Below are 19,403 nucleotides of genomic sequence, written 5' to 3'. Positions count from 1 at the left end.
CCCCCATCACATTATTAACGTGTCACAAGAGTCAAAGCTAAAGTTTTGCGGATATCATCTGCTTTGCTGCAAGCTTTATTAATGGATTGTTAAATAGACTAAGAGCTTTGATTTGACCAATCGGTTATGTTCCTCTAGAAGAAGCGTACAAGTTTCTTTTAAAAGTGTGGTGAAAACAAATCTAAATAAAAACCATTTTTATTACTGGCTAAACAAGTCGTCACACCCTGCCAAATCCTGCCACACACTTACAGTAGGACTTACAAAATAGATATCGGTGACTGGCACAACCTCGTTGATCGTAGGTGCCTGGCCGAGGCACTCGGATTGCTGACTGCCGAGCGTGGAGCTCAGAGCCTGTGTATCCGGAGCTCCTGACTCCGGGGCCGCTGATGCTTCTGTCTTGGTGCCTGTTTCCAGGGCGACATCCTCAAGAGAGACGGTTGCCTGTGGTGACGCATGTGGATGGAGATCTGCTGTCTGTGAATGGTCGACTATTTCTGGAATGATGTCGTCCAGAATCTCAGTCTCTCTGATTTCTGGCAGGGAGAGGACATCGGCTTCCCCGGGCACACTGGGACACGGACACACACACACACCACACAACCAGTTAGCTTCAGCAAAACTGACCTGAGTCATTCAGAAGTCATTCTCTTTTTCAAAACCATGGTATTTCTATCAAATCTAATTTCCAAGGGTGATACTTGATTATTTTGAGAATCTTTGGGAGCTGCGACGTGCTCATCCTAAAGTGACCTCATTCTAATTTTTACAAGAAAGATTCGACTACATGCAAGGTTACACAAAACAGACAAAAATGTTTGCCGTTATATTGCTAAACATAGTTACTGCCTTCCAACACGTTAAAACAAGCTGATGCTGTGTCACAAGTATAGATTGACCCGCAATAATTTGACCAAAAAAAAAAAAAAAAGTCTGTATCACGCTAATGTGAGAATTCATCAAAAAATCTTCCAAAGAAATGATTAGAGATTAGACAAATTTTAGATTAGAGAGGTCTCAATGCTCGATATTACAATTTTAAAAATAGTGTCGCCACCTCATTTCCCACAATCACAAACTCCACATGGGCGGCACGGTGGTGTAGTGGTTAGCGCTGTCGCCTCACAGCAAGAAGGTCCTGGGTTCGAGCCCCGGGGCCGGCGAGGGCCTTTCTGTGTGGAGTTTGCATGTTCTCCCCGTGTCCGCGTGGGTTTCCTCCGGGTGCTCCGGTTTCCCCCCACAGTCCAAAGACATGCAGGTTAGGTTAACTGGTGACTCTAAATTGACCGTAGGTGTGAATGTGAGTGTGAATGGTTGTCTGTGTCTATGTGTCAGCCCTGTGATGACCTGGCGACTTGTCCAGGGTGTACCCCGCCTTTCGCCCGTAGTCAGCTGGGATAGGCTCCAGCTTGCCTGCGACCCTGTAGAAGGATAAAGCGGCTAGAGATAATGAGATGAGATGAGACAAACTCCACATTTACTCCAATTTGCTCGTATTTGTATTTTCTTACACATGCTCAATTGAAAAGCAAGGGGTAATGAGATAAAGGCAGCAGTAGTTAATAAAGTTAGTGTGTATTTCTCCCAGTGCACTGCATAAACAGCAGGAGAGGTAAGTGCAGGCAGATGGCTGATTGAGCTTTCAGCAGCACTGCACACTAAAGCCCTCAGGACCATATGCTCGTGTCTTACCTCCCCCCTCTCCTGAAGCCTATTCTCTAATTCCAACTCGCACAGAAACTCCGAACATAACAACAGGTCGGGTTTGAACTCGGTTAATATTACAAGAACTGAATAAAAGTCTTTAGAGTGTACTGATGAGGAATTAGGATCATTTCAGTTCTCAAGTATAATATACCAAAACTTAAAAGGTTGCTTTGAGACTCATGAAAAGCAGTTACTGTACAGTAACCCTGAATTAAAAAAAGAAAGAAAGCAATGCTTCTTGGATGGTTGATTATGATCATGTTGTACAGTGGTGATTTGGATCGAATTTGATATCACTTTTTCGTTTCAGTCAGAAATCTACTCAGTTAGTAACGTCATGTAATAGGCTCGAAAGCATTGGACCAACCATGTACGCTACCGTTCAGAAGTTTGGGGTCACCCAGACAATTTTGTGTTTTCCATGAAAAGTCACACTTTTATTTACCACCATAAGTTGTAAAATGAATCGAAAATATAGTCAAGACATTTTTCTGGCCATTTTGAGCATTTAATCGACCCCACAAATGTGATGCTCCAGAAACTCAATCTGCTCAAAGGAAGGTCAGTTTTATAGCTTCTCTAAAGAGCTCAACTGTTTTCAGCTGTGCTAACATGATTGTACAAGGGTTTTCTAATCATCCATTAGCCTTCTGAGGCAATGAGCAAACACATTGTACCATTAGAACACTGGAGTGAGAGTTGCTGGAAATGGGCCTCTATACACCTATGGAGATATTGCACCAAAAACCAGACATTTGCAGCTGGAATAGTCATTTAGCACATTAGCAATGTATAGAGTGGATTTCTGATTAGTTTAAAGTGATCTTCATTGAAAAGAACAGTGCTTTTCTTTCAAAAATAAGGACATTTCAAAGTGACCCCAAACTTTTGAACGGTAGTGTATGATATAAGAAACACAAAAGATGTAGTCTCAGTACCTGTGCACTAAACTAGCGAGGAAACTAAACTGATATTAGTGATGAACAAAACCTGTTTGACTGCAAACATTCAATTGGTGTCGTCCCCCCCCCCCCCCCCCCCCCCCACACACACACACACATTTTAAAGTGCATATTCTGGACCAATTTCGGGTTTTTTATATGAAAGTATGTCCCTTTACACACTCATCCAGAAGGGTAATTTTGCACAAGGCCATCTGTCTACAGCAAAAAAACAAAACGCGTCTGGAAAAATCCCGAGGGAGTCTGGAGCCAGATTCGTGACGTCACCTGCGGAAGTGCCAGCAGGCTGCGCGAGCTTTGCACGGTTTCAGTGCACAGCCTGTGTAGACCAAGCGCTCCCATTTCTCTCTCATTGTCCGGTCTTTTGGGAAACGATGAGTACTAATCCCATCATGATTGGTGTTGCTACACCCTCTTACGATACATCTGTTAACCATTTTAATAATTACGCGATAACGTTGAAGAAATTTGCAGAAAAGCACCAGGTCGTTTTCTCATAAACAAACCAGCACTGACGTAGGATTCAGAAGGAGGCGTCCCGCACGCGACTTCACGAAAATCAATGTTTGCCGGGAAATCCAAATGCCAAGTTTTTTCAGAGGCGGACCAATTCGCCTCAAATGGCTTGATTACAACTGAATTTTTCTGGTATTGCGCAAGGTAAAAAAATTGCAGAGAATGCAGAACGTGACAGATATTTGACCAAAGTTTAATATAAAATAGGAGAATTACATTGATCTTGCTCCTGAATTTACCCGTGATATGCACTTTAAGGTTAAAAAAAATAAAATAAAACAGGGGTGCAGGCACTAGGACCAGAGGTGGACAGTAACAAAGTGCACTTACTTGAGTACTGTACTTAAGTACACTTTTTGCGTATCTGTACTTTACTTGAGTATTATTTTTTTGGGAAACTTATGACTTTAACTTCAGGGTGGCACGGTGGTGTAGTGGTTAGCACTGTCTCCTCACAGCAAGAAGGTCCGGGTTCGAGCCCCGTGGCCGGCGAGGGCCTTTCTGTGCGGAGTTTGCATGTTCTCCCCGTGTCCGCGTGGGTTTCCTCCGGGTGCTCCGGTTTCCCCCACAGTCCAAAGACATGCAGGTTAGGTTAACTGGTGACTCTAAATTGACCGTAGGTGTGAATATGAGTATGCTTGGAGAGGAGATGTGCGCCCCCAAGCAATCTAAGCCCAGAGAAAAGAGATGAGTTGCTATGTCAGCATCTCTCATGCCTCCCTACGACCGCAATGCGGTTACGGGAAGAGGAGGATGACTTTAACTTCACTTGAAAGTGGATGTTTTTTCTTTTCTAAAACGTGATTGGGGTTTTTTCGCAGGTGACACTGAGACAGTCTGTCAGTAATCACGAGGGTCACGTCACGTCCATAGACTGTATAAAATCAAGTTCAATTATTTCTCAACAACGTTATTTGAACATGATCAGTTAATGGTAGAATGAAAGGAGGCGGATCTTCTGGAGAATGCACGCGCTCATGGCTTTACCCAGAACCCATGATTCAGTTTTCTGAAAGGATTAAAGATTCATTTTGCTTTAAATGTTTACTTTGTTTGCTGAAAACGAACCACATCACGGCCTACAAAAACTCGCCGTCCAACCTGCGGAAGCATAATGAGGTACATAAACGTTTTATTCCAAGAGAAAGCTTGCAACGAAGTTGTCTGTGCTTTTAGAGCTAGCGATAACGTTGCAATAGCTATGCAGTCTGGTTAGTCACATGATTTTCTATGGATTTGCCCGTCAAGTTGCTGTCGCCTTGTCCACGGCTAACGATAACACACAGCTAGTTAACCTGGACACTGTTAGTTAGCATGTAAAAATGGAGTTACACTAAGATGAATAACGTTAATTTATCTGAAGTCCTTTCAGAAATATGTTTTAGCATAATCTTGCCAAATAAACAGAATGTAGAAATCTTTCTTTTCTAGTCGCGTTAGCTTTCGAGTTTGAAAAGAGTTTGCTAGCATGTCAGGTGGAGTTTCACTGACTAGCTAGCTTAACGTTAAACCACCATGATGTCACAGCATGCGTTCATTTTGTGAATTCACATTTCTGTGTTTGGTAACGGCGTTAGGTTTTGTAAGCGTTGTGGTAATAATACAACAATGCGTTGACAGAAAATGTACTTTTAATACTTAAGTATTTTTAAAAGCAAGTACTTCAGTACTTTAACTTCAGTAAAAATTTGACTGGACAACTTTCACTTGTGGGGCGGCACGGTGGTGTAGTGGTTAGCGCTGTCGCCTCACAGCAAGAAGGTCCGGGTTCGAGCCCCGTGGCCGGTGAGGGCCTTTCTGTGCAGAGTTTGCATGTTCTCCCCGTGTCCCCGTGGGTTTCCTCCGGGTGCTCCGGTTTCCCCCACAGTCCAAAGACATGCAGGTTAGGTTAACTGGTGACTCTAAATTGACCGTAGGTGTGAATGTGAGTGTGAATGGTTGTCTGTGTCTATGTGTCAGCCCTGTGATGACCTGGCGACTTGTCCAGGGTGTACCCCGCCTTTCGCCCGTAGTCAGCTGGGATAGGCTCCAGCTTGCCTGCGACCCTGTAGAAGGATAAAGCAGCTAGAGATAATGAGATGAGAACTTTCACTTGTATCGGAGTAACATTTGACCAGTGGGATCTATACTTTGACTTAAGTAATGAAGTTGGGTCCTTTGTCCACCTCTGAGTAGGACTACGTGAAAAGAGTGCCTGCTCAAAAACAGGAGAGCATGCAGGCACTAGGACCACGCAGAAACATCCCCCTACTCAAGCTGCTGGTTCCCTGGAAGACCCACTGTAGCAACAAAAGTTGCACAGTTTATGGGTAGATTAATGAAAGTGCTCAAAACAGCCTGTCCTAAGCTAACCTTTTTAATGGACATGCCTTTATATGTTTAAAAAAAAGTTCTACTGTAATAAAAATATTATTGTAAATACTTGTTAAAAAAGATTTGTCAAAGAAATGCTTGATTGTAAAACAAATTGTTGTAAAATAATTTAAAAAAAAAAGAGTTCTATTGTAATTATTAGACGTATTAGATATTTCACGTTGAATGGTGAATATGGCAGGGCTTTCAGGAAAGGGCTAGTGACAGGTGTAATGTGTGTGTTCACCTGCTCTCTGTAGGAGGTGGTGTACAGGAGATCACACACTCCTTCTCTGCTTTTTCCTCTATCACGGTCTCTTCTTTCTCCTCGTCATCTTCTGTCTCTCTCTTAACCTCCACCTGCACTGTGATAGTCTGCTGGTCCTCCTCATGGACATCAACCATCCTGAGCATCAGGAAACACACACACACACACACACACACACACACACACACACACACACACACACACACACACACACACACACACACACGTCAATGCCTGACAGAACAAGACACAACTTCAAAGTTAAGACATTTTAAAAAAAGAGAACAAAGAACAATTCCTAAAACAAACAAAGCAACTTCAATACAAATCGCTTCAAGCGTTCGCCTCTGTATTTCAACTCACCTTCCATTGGTGTCTTTTAGAGTCATGGTTTGCCTCCTGAGGAATCAGATGGTTGAAAAAAAAAGACAAAGTCAGAGTATTTTGTTTGTCTGTAACTTTGTCTTACACAGTGGTGCTTGAAAGTTTGTGAACCCTTTAGAATTTTCTATATTTCTGCATAAATAGGACCTAAAACATCATCAGATTTTCACACAAGTCCTAAAAGTAGATAAAGAGAACCCAGTTAAACAAATGAGACAAAAATATTATACTTGGTCATTTATTTATTGAGGAAAATGATCCAATATTACATATCTGTGAGTGGCAAAAGTATGTGAACCTCTAGGATTAGCAGTTAATTTGAAGGTGAAATTAGAGTCAGGTGTTTTCAGTCAATGGGATGACAATCAGGTGTGAGTGGGCACCCTGTTTTATTTAAAGAACAGGACTCTATCAGAGTCTGATCTTTACAACACATGTTTGTGGAAGTGTATCATGGCACGAACAAAGGAGATTTCTGAGGACCTCAGAAAAAGCGTTGTTGATGCTCATCAGTCTGGAAAAGGTTACAAAACCATCTCTAAAGAGTTTGGACTCCACCAATCCACAGTCAGACAGACTGTATACAAATGGAGAAAATTCAAGACCATTGTTACCCTCCCCAGGAGTGGTCGACCAACAAAGATCACTCCAAGAGCAAGGCGTGTAATAGTCGGCGAGGTCACAAAGGGCCCCAGGGTAATGTCTAAGCAACTGAAGGCCTCTCTCACATTGGCTAATGTTAATGTTCATGAGTCCACCATCAGGAGAACACTGAACAACAATGGTGTGCATGGCAGGGTTTCAAGGAGAAAGTCACTGCTCTCCAAAAAGAACATTGCTGCTCGTCTGCAGTTTGCTAAAGATCACATGGACAAGCCAGAAAGCTATTGGAAAAATGTTTTGTGGACGGATGAGACCAAAATAGAACTTTTTGGTTTAAATGAGAAGCGTTATGTTTGGAGAAAGGAAAACGCTGCATTCCAGCATGAGAACCTTATCCCATCTGTGAAACATGGTGGTGGTAGTATCATGGTTTGGGCCTGTTTTGCTGCATCTGGGCCAGGACGGCTTGCCATCAATGATGGAACAATGAATTCTGAATTATACCAGCGAATTCTAAAGGAAAATGTCAGGACATCTGTCCATGAACTGAATCTCAAGAGAAGGTGGGTCATGCAGCAAGACAACGACCCTAAGCACACAAGTCATTCTACCAAAGAATGGTTAAAGAAGAATAAAGCTAATATTTTGGAATGGCCAAGTCAAAGTCCTGACCTTAATCCAATCGAAATGTTGTGGAAGAACCTGAAGCGAGCAGTTCATGTGAGGAAACCCACCAACATCCCAGAGTTGAAGCTGTTCTGTACGGAGGAATGGGCTAAAATTCCTCCAAGCCGGTGTGCAGGACTGATCAACAGTTACCGCAAATGTTTAGTTGCAGTTATTGATGCACAAGGGGGTCACACCAGATACTGAAAGCAAAGGTTCACATACTTTTGCCACTCAAAGATATGTAATATTGGATCATTTTCCTCAATAAATAAATGACCAAGTATAATTTATTTTGTCTCATTTGTTCAATTGGGTTCTCTTTATCTACTTTTAGGACTTGTGTGAAAATCTGATGATGTTTTAGGTCATATTTATGCAGAAATATAGAAAATTATAAAGGGTTCACAAACTTTCAAGCACCACTGTAACTAAGCAGCTGTCTTAACCCTATGTTCACGCCAAGTGCAGTGAGAGTGTCAAAACAACCGGACCAGAAGTCATTCATTTTCCACGTGAGGCAGCATCTCTCAGCAGGGAGAGCGTTGGCAGTGTGTCTTGAGCGGTGGGAATGTCAGAATAAAGTTAAAATCCAGACAACTTTATGGTAATGAGCTATGATGTGGTTTGACGGCAACCAATTGGCATTTAGAACGGCTCTGGATTTAAAGAATCCTCAAGAACACAGTCATGTAAATTTCGGTTCCTTTCAAATGGTTCCCAAGCAGCCTACCACAGAGGAGAATTTGATCACTGTGGTGGCGGGTTTCCACGTTATTTTTTATGAAGTGTCCCCAAAAAATGAAACATGGACCAAGGTGTCGGAAACTGTAGGTGTTTCAGGGGAGTTGATGAAGTGCAGAATATATTTTGTGACAATAGGAAGGAACTGCAGGCTAACTAGCACCATTCATCACGTGAATGCTGCTGCTGAATGGGATATATTACGAGATGAGAAGTGTATGTTGGATATGTTAAAATGAAAGCAGACACTTTGGCAGATTTGTTTTGAAACAAGACAAAAAAAAAACAAGTAAAAACAAAAAAGTCTATGCAGTCTCCATAATGTTACTGTTAACCATTTTTAAGATTTATTTTATTATTATCTCATCTCATCTCATTATCTCTAGCCGCTTTATCCTTCTACAGGGTCGCAGGCAAGCTGGAGCCTATCCCAGCTGACTACGGGCGAAAGGCGGGGTACACCCTGGACAAGTCGCCAGGTCATCACAGGGCTGACACATAGACACAGACAACCATTCACACTCGCATTCACACCTACGGTCAATTTAGAGTCACCAGTTAACCTAACCTGCATGTCTTTGGACTGTGGGGGAAACCGGAGCACCCGGAGGAAACCCACGCGGACATGGGGAGAACATGCAAACTCCACACAGAAAGGCCCTTGCCGGCCACGGGGCTCGAACCCGGACCTTCTTATTGTGAGGCGACAGCGCTAACCACTACACCACCGTGCCGCCCTATTTTATTATTATTGCTATTTAAATTATTGTTATGAAGATATAAGGTACCGGTTGAAGTGTGTTTGCTTTGCGGCCCTTTTAAATAAACTTTGCAAGACAAATCATTCTGAATGACCTTGTAGCCGCCTATTTCATCTACATGTCACAGAGCGGCCACGAACCTCGCAGCGTTGTTATCAGAACAGCCAGAGCGAATTTTGATGCTCTCGCTGCGTTTGGTATGAACGTAGGGTAACAGTCCAGTGCTTGTGTTTAACTGTGAAACATGCTGAACCTTTTCTTAGACACAACAACTAAGTCATAAAACATGTTTTAATTCCTAACTCTAAACATTGCCTGTAGAACTAGGAAAGGCAGCCATTTTGTGAACCTACACTCTGTGTTGTTCACACTAGCCAGTACATTCCAGTCACTGGGCCTCAATTATCATTTTTTAAGTAGACTTGTGTGTAAATGTTTGCGTAAGCTAAATCGAATTAAAATCTTCTAGCCGATTTACTAAAGTTTTGGAAACACACACCCCGGCCCGTCCTCTGTTTATACAATGGCATACATGTCAACCTTTGGTCAATCAAACCTGTATAACCAACCTCCAAAATCCTTATTTCCCTTATAAAATCCTTATAAGATGCAAATTAAAATAATTTACCTAAAATTTGAATGATAATTAACAATGATATATCCAAGTTACTTGTTATTCAATATTAATAACAATAAACCTTCAGAATGAATACAAAGCTCCAATGTTTGACAAAAACACAAAGTGTCACTCTAATGTTCTGAATTGTACTCCATGACAGCTTTTTTAGCACTCTGTACCAATACCTCACTAGGCTGCATGTCACAGCAAGTGTCTGTGTTGATCTTACACTGCAGTAGGCCAGGTCAGTGTGTCTGCATTCAGGTTCTTTCTGCTCTCTGTGTGTATCTTCCTGACTTGAGAGAAAACTCTCTCACAGTCAGCATTACTGTGGGGTAAACAGAGCACGGCCTAACTTGAACTAAAACGCCCACTACCTTGTGTTTTCTGTCTTTTCCAGTTGTTGGCATATCAGTTTTTGAGCGCGCAAATACTGCCATCAGTGGCTGATTTTCCCTTTGGCTTGCATTCCGCTGACGTAGTTTCGATTTGAAATGTTCTTTCACATCATACACTCCCGATGCTGCAACTTTGATGTCACGCACACTGCATTCTTCGTTTTTGGAGGCTGCCGGTTGGATTATGCCATTGAAAATGTCCTTCCATTCAGGGAGAAACCTACCGCTGTATTGTGTTTTGAATTTCTTTGCCGGAGTGCCCATTCAGAATCTTTTCAGTCGCTATTGAAAGTCGCTCAGGTGGAAATACGCTTTTCAAACAAAATGTTACTTCCCGGTTGCCAGGATTCTCGCAATGCAGTGTGCGCATGATCAGAAGTGGAACGAAGTCTCGCTACCACAAGATAACGCGCGATTTCATAAGACCCTTTACTGGCTGTTTGTGCTTTCTGTGGTGTACAGTACGTTTGTAAATGTTATGCGCTCTTTTATCATCGTGGGAATTGATTATAGCTCTAAATAAATATGGAAGTTTTTTTAAAGAATCCGTATAACTTTATTTGTATGCCCGTATACTACGTTTATTGAATCAAATCCGTATAAAATACGGACATTCTGTATAGGTTGACATGTATGCAATGGCATTTTTCCTTCATCATAACCGAATGATTAGTTTTCTTTGTATTAATTTATATGTTCGTGTTGGCTCACTTTCTTTATTTTTCATATTCTTAATGCAAATAATATAAAATGACAGAGAATTTTGTGAAAACCAATGATATTTGTAGATCCTGACCCAGTGAACTAGCATGAGGATGGATTTTTGATAGAGACCACAAATGCTTTGGATAAGAGCGCATACTAAATGCTGTAAATATTTAAAAATAAATAAATAAATAAATAAATAAATAAAATAAGCATTTTAACCTTGACACTATATTTTATATACATTCATGAAAATTTTACAACCTGAATTTGAGTGTAATTCGAAACAGTGTGTAAAATGGATGTGACAATTTGTGATACTACTGGTATTATACATTAGCAGGTTGGCTTACCATAATACGCTGTGTAACCTGCAGATTTAAAGAGTTAAATGCAGGATTATTAAAATATAATTGGAAATACTGCAGGATAGGGTGCATCAGTTGCCCCCTAAAAATGCAAAGTTCCTCCGATCATGATGCATTTTTGTTTTTATGTTCCTTTTGGTAAGAAAACACACTGGGTGAAATATTTTGACAAAATTCAAAAGTTTAATGGTGGCACCAGGAGCTCAAAGTTATGGAAAAAGCTGCTATTTTATGACTTTTATGACAAAATTTCAATCACTTTTCATGAAACATTATGGCACGTTATAGAGTATACCAAATATCTTCGATACACATTTTTAGTACATATTCTAAATATATGGGCGGTACAGTGGTGTAGCGGTTAGCGCTGTCACTTCACAACAAGAAGGTCTGGGTTCGAGCCCCGTGGCCGGCGAGGGCCTTTCTGTGCGGAGTTTGCATGTTCTCCCCGTGTCCGCGTGGGTTTCCTCCGGGTGCTCCGGTTTCCCCCACAGTCCAAAGACATGCAGGTTAGGTTAACTGGTGACTCTAAATTGACCGTAGGTGTGAATGTGAGTGTGAATGGTTGTCTGTGTCTATGTGTCAGCCCTGTGATGACCTGGCGACTTGTCCAGGGTGTACCCCGCCTTTTGCCCGTAGTCAGCTGGGATAGGCTCCAGCTTGCCTGCGACCCTGTAGAACAGGATAAAGCGGCTAGAGATAATGAGATGAGATTCTAAATATATTATCAAGCACAGTTTGAGTTTTAGCTGTTCATTGAATCATTGTTCAACTACTTTTAAACAATACAAATGTATTCTGAATCACATTAATGCTTCTCAATCCCTTGCAAAGGTTCTTAACATGATCTCTGGGTCACAAGAAATCAATAAATGGAGTCCAACATTGTGATTCAAACCTTACGCGAAAACATAAAATAAGTAGCCTGGCAAGCCAGACTAAATGTGAATATTTAGTCTGGCCTTGATCCGTAGACATTTCCGAAGCGGGTAGGAGGAACAAACCGCTGTCTTTCAAACTGTCTCTGTGCGTATAGGCCAACGCTCTGACCAATCAACGCAACAGTGACTGTGACGTAGTCAGAGCGACAGAAAGCAGTGGGGGAGAACTTAAAATTAAATAATTTTTCAAAATGCGTATTAATTAATAAACAGGTTCTAGATATTAAGAAGTTTGGAGATAATGACCACAAGTTTGGAGTCTGTACCACATACACTCATATTTTCCAAGTGTTTTTCAAGGGTTTGCTTAAACTGTTTTTGAGAGTTTTTATTTAGTGGTGTTTGGTGAAATAATTTCCCTTAAATTTAAAATAACGGGAAAATAAGAAACAATCAAAAAGTAATGTTTCAAAGCTGTTTATTAATTCTTCGTACTGCACAAACTAGCCCCATCCTTTTGGCTACGAGTGGAGCCAGCTGGTAGATCAGACTTTTGCCATAGCCGGTCGGCAAAACAGCGAAAACGTCCTTCTTGAAAAGGAATGAGCGGAGAGCCTCTTCCTGCTCATGTTTCAACGAAAACTCCAAGTCTAATTCTTCTAAAACTGATTCCAAAGCGGAGTCAAACGCGCGCTGTTCACTAGCCGTAGCCATCTTTCCTGTTGCGCTTTCTCCAGCATCGCGCAGCTTTGTCGTCACTCCTGCAAAAGCCCGCCCAAAGAATCCAAACAAAAACCTTGCGCTGTGATTGGCGGGCACGATTTGATGCCCGGGGTGTTTTTGTTTATATGGTGTGAGGCTAGACCCACTCGCAGGCAAAAATATTTTTGGCCGCTAGGCGGTTGGGTCTAGTTTACTAGGCTATAAAATAAGCGTTTTTTGGCAAAAAATGAACCTCATGGTGCCACCATTAGACTTTTGAATATGGTCAAAAATTTTACAGGATGTCTTTATTGGTGAAAAGGAACACCCAAACAAAAATGCATCAGATTTTATGAAAGTGAAGGCAACTGATGCACCCTACTGCAGGAGTTTGAGCTGCAGAACACCCGCAGAGCTGCCGGTTACTTTTGCTTATATTTATATTTTTTAAAATACTGTTCTAAAACCAAACACAGATGAGACCAAACATGTTTCATTTCCTGGGAAGTTGGTGGTGTATGAATTGAGGAACGGGAAAACAATGGACAGAGATCATTTTTGCAGCCAGTATATTTGAGTATCACTTCACCATGTCATAAGTCATTTGTAAAAAAACAAACTGAACAATATCAACTGTCCTGATACAGTTCCTTGCATAAGAAAATATCGATTGCACAGCTATGGGATGCCGCGTTTCATCTGATCAGGTACAAAGAGGTGTTTACAAATGTCCTTTATGTGTACTTAAAGCACATTGAAGAGTTTGGACCAACAATGGTGAAATGGCAAAAGCATTTGCGAAATTTAAGTCTTAAAATGTATTTGTTGTAAACTTGCCACTGAACAGTATCAGGGTTTAGAACTTAAGCCCTAGAAGTGAAACAACTGTTTAAATCTGATTAACTCATAATATATCTCAGTTGCAAATAAATGAAAAGCTGCAATCACCAGTGACACAGACAGACAATTTCAACACAATGTCAGAATTTTGTTTGATTGATTGATTACGAGACTCTTGAAAAAACTGTACAAAATCTCAGTTCCTCAACATCTGAATTGGACATTCTGCCCACCAACTTTTTTAAGTCTGTTCTTCACCTCATAATTACAGATGTGCTTCAGATCATAAATACATCCCTAGAGACTGGCATTTTTCCTGTGTCCCTGAAAGAAGCCGTTGTAAAGCCCCTACTTAAAAAGAATAATCTGGATGCTTCAGTATTGAACAACTACAGGCCAATATCAAATCTACCATTCATCGGGAAAATCCTTGAAAAAAATTGTCTTCAATCAATTAACTGCCTTCTTGATATCAAACAGCTGTTTTAATAACTTTCAGTCAGGATTTCGTGCCAATCGCAGCACTGAAACAGCGCTGATTAAAGTTATAAATGACATACGTCTTAATACTGATGCAGGCAAAACATCGGTCCTGGTGTTACTGGACCTCAGTGCAGCTTTTGATACTGTTGATCACAACATACTGCTATATTGACTTGAACACTGGGTTGGGTTGACTGGTAAAGTTATCAATTGGTTAAAATCATACTTAGAAGCTTCTTTGTTACCATGGGAAATTGTACCTCAACATCAATGTCCTTGACCTGTGGTGTCCCCCAGGGGTCGATCCTTGGACCATTACTATTCAACCTTTATATGCTCCCACTTGGACAAATTATCAAGAACAACTCAATTTTGTATCACTGCTATGCAGATGATACCCAAATTTATTTTGCTCTATCACCTAATGATTATGCCCCCCTGAATGTCTCTACCAGTGTATCGATCAAATCAACAACCGGATGTCACAAAATTTTCTCCAGCTGAACACAGATAAAACAGAACTAATTCTATTTGGGGAAAAAAGATGAAAGACTCAGGATTACCACTATTCTTGACACAAAGGGGATTAAAACAAAAGATATGGTTAACAATCTTGGTGTTTTCATTGACAGCGAGCTAAACTTTGACAGGCACATGAAAGCAATCACTAAATCGGCATTTTAACACCTAAAAAACATTTCCAAACTAAGAGGACTTATGTCAAAAAATGATCTGGAAAAACTTATACATGCCTTCATCTCTAGTAGGGTTGACTACTGCAATGGCCTTTTCACAGGCCTGCCAAAAAAGACCATCAAATGACTTCAGGTGATTCAAAATGCAGCGGCTAGGGTTCTCACATGAACAAAAAGAACAGAGCACATTACTCCAATTCTAAGGTCCCTTCACTGGCTTCCAGTAAGCTACAGAATTGACTTTAAAGCATTGCTGCTGGTGTACAAATCTCTAAATGGTACAGGGCCTAATTACCTCTCTGATATGTTGCAGCGGCCTAACCCAATCAGATCTACCAGATCGCAGCAGCAAAATTTACTGGTAAAACCTGTTGTTAAAACAAAGTGTGGTGAAGCAGCTTTTAGCTACTATGCAGTACAGCTATGGAACCAACTGCCAGAGGACATTAAAAATGCTCCTGCTGTTGGCAGCTTCAAATCTAGACTAAAGACCAAGCTGTTTTCAGATGCTTTCTGCTAACTGATAAATATCATCATCTTTACGTTTTAAACTTTACTTAACTTTTATTCCATTTTATTCTGCTGTTTTTTTTTTACTGAACTTTTACTTCATTTTATTACTTTATTTCTACTATTGTTTAATTCTCATATTATTTTTATTTTTCTCTCTTCTTCCCCCTTTATTTTATGCAATTTTATTTTCTATTATTTACTGTACTGTTTTGCCTTTACCTCTGTAAAGCACACTGAACTGCCACTGTGTATGAAATGCACTATATAAATAAACTTGCCTTGCCTTAACTAATTTAATCCAAAGTCCACATACAGTATACAGTCAAGCCCGAAATTATTCATACCCCAGGCAAATTTTGACTTAGTTACTTTTATTCAACCAGAAAGGTTTTTTTTGACTGGAAATGACACAGGCTTCTCCCAAAAGATAATAAGACGATGTATAAGAGGCATCAGTGTGGAAAAAATTATTTCGTAGCTTTTATTTACATTTGAACAAAAAGTGGCATGTCCAAAATTATTCAAACCCTTTGCAAACTGTCACAGTCTATGGGAAAATCCAAAGTTCTACACCATTCCAAATAGTCCAAGCTGTTCTAAAGCATCCTAATTACCCTGATTAATTTGGAACAGCTGTTTTAATCAACTCAACAGGTGAAAAACAGCAGCTCTCTGCAGTTGGCTTGTGGACAGTCATGGCCAAGACAAAGGAGCTCACTGAGGACCTGCGGCTGCGCGTTGTGACTGCTCACAAGTCAGGAAAGGGCTATAAGGCCATATCTAAATGTTTTCAAGTTCCAGTGGCTACAGTGCAAAGTATTATTAAAAAATACAAGACGTTCCCGCACTGTGGAAAATCTCAGAGGACGTGGTCGGAAGCCAAAAGTGACACCTGTGCTGGCCAGGAGGATAGTGAGAGAGGTGAAAAAGAATCCAAGGATCACCACCAAGGCCATCCTGGTGAATCTGGGCTCTGCTGGTGGCAAGATCTCAAGGCAGACAGTAGAACCCTGCACTCCCGCGGGAGTCCCGCGGGACCCGACGCAAAGCAGTGCGGCGCGGGACAAATTTTGAAAGCTCATTGCGGGCGCGGGCGGGAGGGGGAGTGCACAATGCGGGCGGGAGAGGTGATAAGCTGCAGTCCCGCTAACTAAAAACGTGTTTAAAATAAAATTTATAAATTATTAATTTATGTCTATCGTATATAATTTGTGCTGGATATTTTATTTGGCATTAATAAAAACATTTTAAGATGCCTAAATTTGCGGATGTGGTCTAATCTCGCGTACGTTTCCGATTCCTTTCCACTCTTCCGTGTTTGAGATCTTCGATCATGGCAGAAGAGCAGAGCTCCTCTAGTGAAGCTCACAGTGCTTCAGAAGTAAGTGCTGCTTTAAAAAGAGGTACATTTACAGTTAAAAAGTCAAGAGTATTAGTCCTAAGTATTAAAAAGTATTTTAAAAAGTATTAAAAAGTATTAACTAGTATTAAAAAGGACTGTGTATCGCACAGATTGTTCAATTTAAAGGCGTCGTGCGGTAATTTCAGCAATCAGGCTATATCATGTGTCAAAATGTCAGGTTTGGTGGGTTATTCAAGCCCCTCGGTTTCCCGCAATCTCAGTGTCACGATGCGCCCGCTACAAGCATTTAAAGTTGACGTGCACAGCCAAATTTAGGCAGCCAGCCGTTAACTAGGTCAACTTATGTATGACGTCATACCAGTAACCTCCCTTGGGTGATGCTGGCCTGTCCCCATGTTTTCTCTATGGCGTGCGTTTACCAGAGTTGTTTACATTGCGGATTTTGTGGATTTATTCAGTTTGTGGATAGTTTTGAACACTCAAAACACTATGAAATGATGTATTAATATTCTGTGATACAAAATGCCTCATCGGTGTATTGTGTTTGGCTGTAACAACAAACACTGAACACTATTTGTGACTGTTATCAATGGATCTGATTTCAAGGTCATGGCTAGGTATTGATAGAAAAAAATAATTTTTTTAAAAACACATTGTGGCAGCGGGGGCGTGGTCAAGCGCCGGTCTGTGACAGGATCATTACACCTGACGGTAATTAACCTGTGTTTTGTGTGTTTTCCCAGTAACCGCGCCCTATTTAAGGAGGCAGAGGGCGAGCAGAGAAGAGCTCATCCCGGGACAAGAACACAGTGTGTGTGTGTTTCGCTATCAGATTAAAACTGGCGGTTATACTGAAAAGTCTGGCAATAAAAAGTCTATTTGCATCTGAAGCGTTGTCCTGCCGTCCTCTGTGCTCCACCCACACTTCAGAGAGCTCTACAGTGGTGCCAAAACCCGGGACAAGGTGGAGCACCAACCTCGCAGCCCCATGGAATCCTCCCCGTTCACGGACCTGGTCCACGCCCTCGCCACGGCTCAGCAAAGCCAGCACCAGGCGCTCGTCACGCTCCGAAAGGAGCAAGAGCGGCGCTTCGAAGCCCTGGTGCTGGCCCAGCAGGAAGATCGCGAGGCGTTCCGGCATCTCGCGTCGGCGGGGTCCACCAGCGCCCCGGCCTCGGGCCCGTCTCCCCTCACCGTGACCAAGATGGGCCCGAAGGACGACCCTGAGGCGTTTCTCACATTGTTCGAGCAGGTCGCCGAAGCCTCGGGGTGGCCGATGGAGCAGCGCGCGGCGCGCCTCCTCCCCCTCCTGACGGGAGAGGCGCAGCTGGCCACGCTATAACTCCCCGCCGACCGGCCTATGCGGACCTTCGCCGGGCCGTCCTTCAGCACGCGGAAGCGGCGCCCCACGCGCTGGAGGACGGCCCGGCGAAGGTCTGCGTAGGCCGGTCGGCGGGGAGTTATAGCGCGGCCAGCTGCACCTCTCCCGTCAGGAGGGGGAGGAGGCGCGCCGCTCCATCGGCCACCCCGAGGCTTCGGCGACCTGCTCGAACAATGTGAGAAACGCCTCGGGGTCGTCCTTCGGGCCCATCTTGGTCACGGTGAGGGGAGACGGGCCCGAGGCCGGGGCGCTGGTGGACCCCGCCGACGCGAGATGCCAGAACGCCTCGCGATCTTCCTGCTGGGCCAGCACCAGGGCTTCGAAGCGCCGCTCTTGCTCCTTTCGGAGCGTGACGAGCGCCTGGTGCTGGCTTTGCTGAGCCGTGGCGAGGGCGTGGACCAGGTCCGCGAACGGGGAGGATTCCATGGGGCTGCGAGGTTGGTGCTCCACCTTGTCCCGGGTTTTGGCACCACTGTAGAGCTCTCTGAAGTGTGGGTGGAGCACAGAGGACAGCGGGACAACGCTTCAGATGCAAATAGACTTTTTATTGCCAGACTTTTCAGTATAACCGCCAGTTTTAATCTGATAGCGAAACACACACACACTGTGTTCTTGTCCCGGGATGAGCTCTTCTCTGCTCGCCCTCTGCCTCCTTAAATAGGGCGCGGTTACTGGGAAAACACAGGTTAATTACCGTCAGGTGTAATGATTCTGCCACTCACCTTCCCTGGCTCCGCCCTCCTGTCACAGACCGGCGCTTGACCACGCCCCCGCTGCCACACACATGTGTTAAGTGTTTCTATGTATCAATCATTAATTGTACAAAATGATTTTCATACATTTATGTATTTGTCATATCTTTCTTTGTCACATGAAGTGTTGTCTTGATAACACATGTGGCACATAATTTTAGCAAATCGATGACAGAAGATTAATTGAAAGATTTATGCCACAGAGCTGCCTTTAACTAATAATTATCACTTATTACTGACGATTGTACGTTTACTAAACAATACAATACAAAGCTCAATACTCCCAGCCTATAACATACTGAATATCAAGTTAAAATCAACCACAATAAAAGGAAAATGATGAAAACTGGAATATCAAGGGGTCTACTGTATCAGAAGGCCCACTGCATTTTGCGAGATCGCAAGCTGTCAAGTTGCTAGAATTCAATCTTTCTAGCTATACTTTCACCCCCTACAGCTATCAGTATTACACACAATCATAGATTAATCACACAGCATTCTAATTCAAGTGAAAATGGTCTTTAAAAATACACATAAGTAGTGATTTAGTCAGAGAAACCAACCAAAACAAGTCTTCAAGTCGCCCGTCTTCGTTTCTGTCGTCGTCAGAACTGTCCTCATTTTCTTCTGAAGATGAGCGCTCAGGTTCAAATCTGTAATGCTGGATACCACCAGGACATTCAGCTGTCAAAATCTCTACTTGTGGGCCATTTTCTTCTTCTGTATCGGTAAAATCA

General features: G+C 42.4%; 1 protein-coding gene across 2 annotated transcripts in view; it reads right to left on the bottom strand.

Moving 5' to 3' along the window:
- The window catches only part of pip5k1cb (phosphatidylinositol-4-phosphate 5-kinase, type I, gamma b), a 158,889-nt gene that overhangs the window by 10,698 nt on the left and 128,788 nt on the right, over window positions 1-19,403 (bottom strand). The window contains exons 14-16 of one of the 2 annotated variants that reach the window (XM_060906303.1): window positions 6,172-6,207; window positions 5,788-5,946; window positions 265-574 (exon numbers count right to left, since the gene is read on the bottom strand). In XM_060906303.1, coding sequence (XP_060762286.1) covers window positions 265-574; window positions 5,788-5,946; window positions 6,172-6,207 — 505 coding nt within the window. The remainder of the gene's footprint in view (window positions 1-264; window positions 575-5,787; window positions 5,947-6,171; window positions 6,208-19,403) is intronic. The other variant, XM_060906304.1, reaches the window with a different exon arrangement.

This window comes from Neoarius graeffei, chromosome 23 (assembly GCF_027579695.1).
Source record: "Neoarius graeffei isolate fNeoGra1 chromosome 23, fNeoGra1.pri, whole genome shotgun sequence".
Lineage (NCBI taxonomy): Eukaryota > Metazoa > Chordata > Actinopteri > Siluriformes > Ariidae > Neoarius > Neoarius graeffei.
The sequence above is the reverse complement of the archived record's forward strand: the minus strand, read 5'-3'. Positions and strand labels throughout refer to the sequence as shown.